This window comes from Mycteria americana, chromosome 1, assembly GCF_035582795.1.
Source record: "Mycteria americana isolate JAX WOST 10 ecotype Jacksonville Zoo and Gardens chromosome 1, USCA_MyAme_1.0, whole genome shotgun sequence".
Taxonomy (NCBI): domain Eukaryota; kingdom Metazoa; phylum Chordata; class Aves; order Ciconiiformes; family Ciconiidae; genus Mycteria; species Mycteria americana.
The window spans coordinates 75,911,070-75,918,316 of NC_134365.1; the positions used below are offsets into that span (position 1 = coordinate 75,911,070).

The 7,247-nt window shown below is 40.8% G+C and overlaps 1 protein-coding gene across 3 annotated transcripts in view; it reads left to right on the forward strand.

Moving 5' to 3' along the window:
• IRAG2 (inositol 1,4,5-triphosphate receptor associated 2) overlaps nt 1-7,247 on the forward strand; it is a 39,996-nt gene that overhangs the window by 31,052 nt on the left and 1,697 nt on the right. For 2 of the 3 annotated variants that reach the window (XM_075506628.1, XM_075506637.1), the window contains 12 exons: nt 870-952; nt 1,086-1,158; nt 1,957-2,011; nt 2,098-2,125; nt 2,685-2,825; nt 3,269-3,403; nt 4,236-4,383; nt 5,283-5,326; nt 6,006-6,083; nt 6,188-6,252; nt 6,743-6,844; nt 7,027-7,131. In XM_075506628.1, the coding sequence (XP_075362743.1) occupies nt 870-952; nt 1,086-1,158; nt 1,957-2,011; nt 2,098-2,125; nt 2,685-2,825; nt 3,269-3,403; nt 4,236-4,383; nt 5,283-5,326; nt 6,006-6,083; nt 6,188-6,252; nt 6,743-6,844; nt 7,027-7,131 (1,057 nt within the window). The remainder of the gene's footprint in view (nt 1-869; nt 953-1,085; nt 1,159-1,956; nt 2,012-2,097; nt 2,126-2,684; nt 2,826-3,268; nt 3,404-4,235; nt 4,384-5,282; nt 5,327-6,005; nt 6,084-6,187; nt 6,253-6,742; nt 6,845-7,026; nt 7,132-7,247) is intronic. The other variant, XM_075506636.1, reaches the window with a different exon arrangement.

Genomic DNA, 7,247 nt, shown 5'->3' on the forward strand with positions numbered 1-7,247 from the left:
AGACTTTCTTCAGTTTCTTAAATATTTTCCTTTTTAAATCTTTTTAATAGCTGCCTTCCTGGAGGTTATTTTTTCCTGCTTTTTAAAGCTTTTCTAAGTTGTGGCACTTAAACTTGTATTGCATTTGAACTGGCATCACCAGTTCCTGAACTTTTCAGTACATCACCACCCATCTTCTGGGAAAGAGTTATTTTGTTGGCTCTATCAGCACCCTGTTAGTTCAGGTTTTAGGTACAAAGGAGAGTCCAAGTGTCAGACTATGTTTGAAGCTTACGGACACCTGAAATACCACAACTGTATGCATTTCATGACCTGGTTGTGCTCAAGCTCTTCTGTAACGGCAGCCGAAGTAACACGTATTTCTTGACTTCATCTGATATTCTGTAATGTGAAAGAAGAGAATTACAAATACTCATCACTTCTCCTGTTAGTTTGTGCATGGGATTTTTTTTACATATTTCTGTGCTTGTGGAATTCCAAATAAAAATTAATTACAAACTGTCTCTTTAAATAGCAAACAAAAGACAAAAACCCCCATGCTGGTAGCAAAATAATGAAATTCACTTATCCAAGGGAGTATTACTGTAACTCTTGCAACTTCAACTAGAGCAACTACAACCAGGAGTAATATTCTCACTTGCAGACATGTAACACTTCTCACTGGGATTTTTTCCAAGCCAAACATAATTATCATCACACTTCTTCCTTTATGTCTTCATAGTGTCTTTGCTGCTGCATCTCCTTAATGCCCTCTCCTGGCATTTGCTGCAGTTTCTTTTAGCCCTGTTCATCCATGGCCAGTACACTGGGCGTTGGAGGCTTGGTTTTGTTTTTATCCTTACGCTTGGGTTTGGAATGTTTCTCCCCAGGAGCAGATCTGACCAAGAAGGAATTCTGCCCCATGATGGAAGAACACAAAACTGCGTTTCAAAATGTTTTAAAGCAAGACCGGGTAAGAGTCCTAGCGATGGTGCAACGCAGAACTGGTTTGGCTGAGCAGTGACAAACGCTGCAGGAGGGGACAGGCCCCTCCAGTGGTGTTATGGCTGTTCCCTTGCTATAACTACTCTCTGATATGCCCTTAGGAGGTGGAGCAGGAAAAGAAAAATACTAAAGAGCAGAGTGAGGAAGCACCAGCTGTGGTTCCCAGTAGGAAAGGTAAGAGGGTTTTGCTGAATGTATTTGTGTGATTCGCCGGAGTGCACGCCCCGGTCGCTTGTGTCAAGACCTGTGTAAAGAGGTGCAGAGAGCTGCCTGTCCCACACCAATTATTATGAGGGGTTTTTGTTTTGAGGAATCGTAGCTGCAGTTAGAGATCAAAATCGATTAGCAGTGGAGAGAAGGAAAATGTTATCATGCAAAAACCTGCTTCTCTGATTTCTAGATACCAATCTAACTAGCCCCATCTTCCTCTAGACAGGAGGGAAGATTTCTTGGGCGTTGCAAAGGAGTTGAGATATTTGAAACAGTTCTGGCATGCCTGCTCTCCCCAAAGATTTGTAAAGCAGCATCCTCCACGCTAGCTAGAGCTTGGGGTAATAGGACATAGATAAGCAGGATGTTTCTACTGAACTCTGCTTAGACATCTCTACTCTTCTCATCACCTCACCTTTTGCCTTTGGAGTTCACTAAAAGTTAGTGATGTAGTAAGTCACGTAACATCCTGAACCTATGGGCTGGGCACTTAAACCAAAACCTATAACTAACCATTCCTGTACTAATTAAATGCCAGTTGAAGCCAACTAAACAACTAACTTTTGGGGCTTTGTACAAATGGCAGTTACTAACACTACCCCTAATGTACTCTGAGATACACAAATTGTTTTTATTGGCAAGAGCTCAACACTGGAAATCTTTAACAGCGGCTTCTGTTGGAGCTTAAAAGACTTTCACAAGCTGGTTTTGGGAGGCTGTCTCTTCACTTTTGTCTGAGAACGTTTTTTCCTCTCTTCTCAGGGAGTTCTCCCACCACAGGTGGCATTAAAGCAGATAAAACAAAGCAAAATGAGCCGTAAGTGTTTTGACTTTCAATGATCACTTGCAGGTATGAATTTAAAGCTGCAGTCTGTTACATGATTGCTTCTTCTTATCCTACAGTGACTCTCCTAATGAGAAAGAAGTGGAGGTAAGTCTTGACTGCTTGTATCCTTAAGTATCTTGGACAACAGAAAGATTTTGTCGATAAGCCCTGATTAATATCTTATCCTATATAAAAGAATGATGCTGAGTAGCTTAAACTGGATGTATTTCTATAAGTTGGCTTCTGAAATCTTTCTTTCCAAGCCCAATGGAAATTTTGGATGGGATGGGAAGAGGTGGCAATCTGTAAAACTGAACAAAAGATTTGTCACTACTAAAACATTTGTTTGCAAGCTTGAAGGAGCATAGCTGTGACCTCCTCCCAGGCGGAATGTGCTGATTTAAGACAGTTTTGTCAAAAGACACAGATGGCACACTGCGTGCTGCCAGGATATCGTCTATTCTGGCTGCAGATTATTTCCCCCATCACTACAGATGGGAAGACTGGCTTTGTGGAAGTGGGCCGTGTTTTCCTGCTCTTCTGTATCTCTCGTATAACTTTGTTTGTGGGGTATAGTCCCTAATGTCTTATCAGTATCCAAGTCTACTTTAAAAGCTGCTACATCACTTGGATTATTCTGATATCTTTTCCTCTCCCACAACAGGCTGAATTTCTGAGGTTGTCTTTAGGTTTTAAATGTGACTTGTTTACCTTGGACAAGAGAGTGAAGCTTGAGGAAAGGTCCCGAGACTTGGCTGAAGAAAATTTGAAAAAGGAGATCACAAATGCTCTAAAGATGTTAGAGGTTAGTATTGGCCAAGGCTGGTAGGACAGATGGGATGAGCGGTTATGAAAGTGTCTCCCTTAATGCAGCTCTCTTTAGGATGCGTGTGTGTAATACATCATAAGCAAATCCAAACAAAGTTCTGAAGTGATGCAGTTGAAATAGGAGACACTTAGCATTGGAGGGGTAGCCTTCACCTGAGTGTATTGCGCGCTCAGGCAGGGGAGAATTTTTCTATTGCACAAACGTCTGGCAAGAACCCCTGTCTTCAGCTGATTTTATGCTAGGTAAACAGAAGTCTCTACCTACTGGAGGTCTGTATCAGGTTACACTGATTGAGGACATTGGATGCTGATCTTCTGACTCTGTGGGCATGAACACAACCCCTCAGTGTCATCAGTTGGGTTCACCCTTCTTTCTCTACTAATAGCTCACACTGTTTTTCTTACCAATATGCCTCTTAGGCTTTAGTTCCTTTGTGTGAAGAAGATAACCAAGCACAGGAGATTATTAAGAAGTTGCAGAAAAGCTTGCAGTTCCTTAGCCAGTATGCAGCCCGAGTTGCCAGTAGAGCAGAGATGTTGGGAGCTATTAATCAGGTAACTGTTTCCATGTAAATGTATCTTGTACAAAGTTAAAAGTTCTAGATGTAAAGGGATAGCAGTGTCTGTCTGCTAGGCTTCTGATTCCAGAATTAGATTTGGGAACCTCATGTATGTAGTGCAGACTGACCAGTACAGCTTAGTCCTGGCTTTCTCTTCTCGGATCACTGTTTGTGGTGTTATAAGGAATCCCAGGCACTCAGAACAGCTATATTGCACTAGCACTGGGCAAAAACACACAACAGAAATATGGTCCTGATTTAAAAAAAAAAAAAGGGCAAAAAAAAAAAAAAACCAGAAAAAACTTTGCATCAGAGGAACGTATACAGTAGAGAGCACAAGAATGCAATGTGGTAACAATAGTCTTCATGCTCTAATGTTAATTCTGTGCCTTATGGAAAGGGCAGCTAATAAGTTAAATCTATGGAAATTTACAAAGACCTGCTCAAATGTTATGTGTAATTGTGTATAATGCCAAAGAACAGCATGAAAATATGACTTGGCAATACTAGCAAATGCGTGGTGGCAGCTGAGACTGTAGAGCAGAGAAAGAGATGAGGAGGAGTTGTAAGGGCTCAGAAAATGAAGACTAATTTATTTTAGGATAAGAGTAATTACTGGAGAAATGAGACCTGTGTAACTTGGGCATGTGTTGAGAGATGGGTTGTAGTGAAACTTTGAAAGGGTGCACAAAAATGAGAGAATGTTGCATCATGGTGATACAAGATGAGAGTAGACGGTTAAGAGGAAAAAAGTCTTAAATGCTAAACATGATGCAGTTCCTCAGAGACGCTTCTTTTTCCTACTGCTGTTGCACTCTTTCTGTTAGGAGAGCCGTGTCAGCAAGGCTGTGGAAGTAATGATTCAACATGTGGAAAACCTGAAGCGCATGTACGCAAAAGAACATGCAGAACTTGAGGAGCTGAAACAGGTTCTGCTCCAGAATGAGAGATCCTTTAGTTCTCTTGGAGATCGAGGTAAAGCTGCTTAATCTTTCCTCTTTCTAGCACCTGCCAGATAGACCCTTATCTAATTGAGGCTTAACATATTAGGTGGAGGGGTTGTATGGCTGTTGTATCTCCTCTTCTAAAAATAGAGGAAAAAATAATAACAATTTACTAACAGTATTAGAAACAACTCTCTGACATTATACTTGTATGCAAACTGTCATGAATCTCGGGGTGGTGGGGAAACATTGCAAGCATGCAGTAATGTTCTGGCTTTCAGGAAAGTGCATTGCATGTGGTGGTGATCTTACTCCTTGTGAGCAGTAAATTTGGGCACTCGCTCACACTGGAGCATTCCCAGTAGCTATTTCCAGGTAGCTGAGCTTTGACTGCTCTCTACAGATGCTTCCTGCTCTTTTCTAAATACGAATTGTGCTTCTTAAGTGCAGGTGCTCTGAATTTCCCCCTCTAAGCAGATGGTACAGTGGTCAGGTTTTCAGATGGCGCTGTGCACTTGTGGCTTTGCCAAAAGGGATTACGTTCTTCTGAAAAATAGAACATGTATTTTAAAAACAGAGTTTTTAAAAACAGTCTTGCACACTGGTAAAATCCTCACAGGAGCCTTCTGAGTCATGGGCCATTCCTTCCTGACTGTAAAAGATTGTCCTGTAACAGGACACTGCCTTGATAATAGAAGAATACATGTAACGATAGAAACAGAAATTGATGGTTGTAGAGGATGTCTAATGTGTGAATATTATGAACTTATCTAATGAAACAGAAAGCTTTTTCCTGAACTCTCATTTCTGCTTTCTGAGAACTCTGATACACTCTTTGCTGAAACAGATACTGCAAAAAGTCAGACCTTTAGTTGCAAATAAAGCTCACTGCATTCCTGTAAGCCTTTCTGATGTTTGATCTCTTCACAGACGAATCTACGAATAAAAAGCTACCGAATTCTTTCAACTTTAAGGTAATGGCCATTACATGGCTTAACATGAAATTTCAAGTGTGTGTTTAAGTGTGTGTGTTTGTGTTTTTCTTTGCCTTGCCATGCGCTGGTGCTCTGCTACATGCTTGACTTGATAGTCTGCTGTCTCAAATATGGGCTGATGGATATCACAAACATGAGGATATATTTTTTTCAGTCACCCCCACCAACCTGAGGGAACTGCATGTGGTCCCACTTAGAAGATGAAGTGTTCACAGAAGCTGAAATGGCTGTGCTCTCATGCAATGGTTAAGAAATATTGTTCATGTATGGTTCTCTCACTGGGGCTACAGAAGAAGGCTTTAGCACGGAGAGATCTAAAAAATAGATGGGAGCAATTCAAATTGACTGTAGGAATTCCTGTGAGCACCATTAGGAGAATTTAGATGTCTTCACTTTCAGTATTTTGCTGAAAGCTGTGTAGCCAGCCTCACTTCAGATGCTTAGGGGGCAAAAAGCAGTTAATGTGGAAAGATGCTGCTTTAAAGAATATGGTTTGGGCTGTGCTTATGATTTGATTCTTCTTTGTGTGTCACTTCAAGCTAAGTATCAACATCTATTTTTTTTTTATACAGTTTGTATAAAAACAGATGGTATGTTATGTGATCAGTGAGTAATCCAGTCATTCCTTGATAGTCAGTAATGCCTCTTATTTGTATAGCCATCATCATCCCTTCGAAGAGTTAGCATTGCAACATTGCCTAGGAGTGCTGGAAATGCAGGTATTGGGTTGCCACTGGTAAGTAAGGGTTCCCAGACGGTGAGGTGCTTTACCTTCTCAAAACTGGCTGGGCTGAAGCACGAAAATGCCGATGCAGTAAGTGTCTGAAACTTCTTCTCTAGGCCCAATTCCATGAACCTGATGGAGATGAACGGAGTGATAAATTCAACAGGAGATCAAGCAGTTGGTAAAGTTATTTGGGCTCGTCTTTGAATAGGGTTAAATATTTTTCAACTCTAACTGTGCCTCTATTAAGCAGCTTATGGAGCATCTTGAGGTATAATAACGTTTAGGCTACACCTTTCATATTAGGTTTCTGTGCTTCAATAGGTAAATGAGCCTTTGTGACTAAATGCTACAGCTCTTTTTTTCTTTTTTTTTTTTTTTTTACTAAGAGTTGAGAGTTTTAAAAAATTTCCTCGACTTTTCTTGCTTTGGAACTAAAATACAAAATCTAGGCAGCCAGCATTGGTGGATCTGGGTGTGTGGTTTTGGTTTTTTGTTTTGTTGTTGTGGTGGTGGGTTTTTAAAAAAAAAAAAATTACCCTAATTTCAGGCAACTCATTTTTAAACTTAGACAAATAAGGCCTACCTAATGAGCGTGCTGCTGCTGAATTTCTAATTTCCTGCTGTATATCTGATGGGAGATTAAGGCAAATTTCTTTAAAATATGATAGGGGACGACTGGGAGCAAAGCAAAATGAGAAGCGTCCTTCACTACAGCGGTTCATTAGCACATATTCCTGGGCAGAGTATGAAGACGAACGTGCTGAAACAAAGTAAGTTCACCAGCAGCCTCCTCCGAGGTGTGTGTCCCAGGTTGGTTGGTTGGTTTGTTTGTTTTTTAATGAACTCTTAACTGTCCACCACCTGATCAGGGCTATAAAGTCAAGCTATTGTGAACTCTGTCAAGCTGAATGCTTGATGGAAAAGCTTTGGAACTGTTGATGCTTGCTTACAGAAATGAGCAGTCAGAATCACCTGCTGAAGTACAAGAAGAACCATCAAGGAAGGAAAGTATCTCTGAAAAAGGAAAATATTCATCAAAATGGAACCTAGAGTCAGTGTAAGTTATCTCACATCATCGTGAGGTAAAGCAATGTTTGGGTGGTGGCCATGGGAAGAGGAAGCAAAGCTGTAGCTTTGGTTTGGTTGTTAATGCTGACTTCTTAAACAAACCAA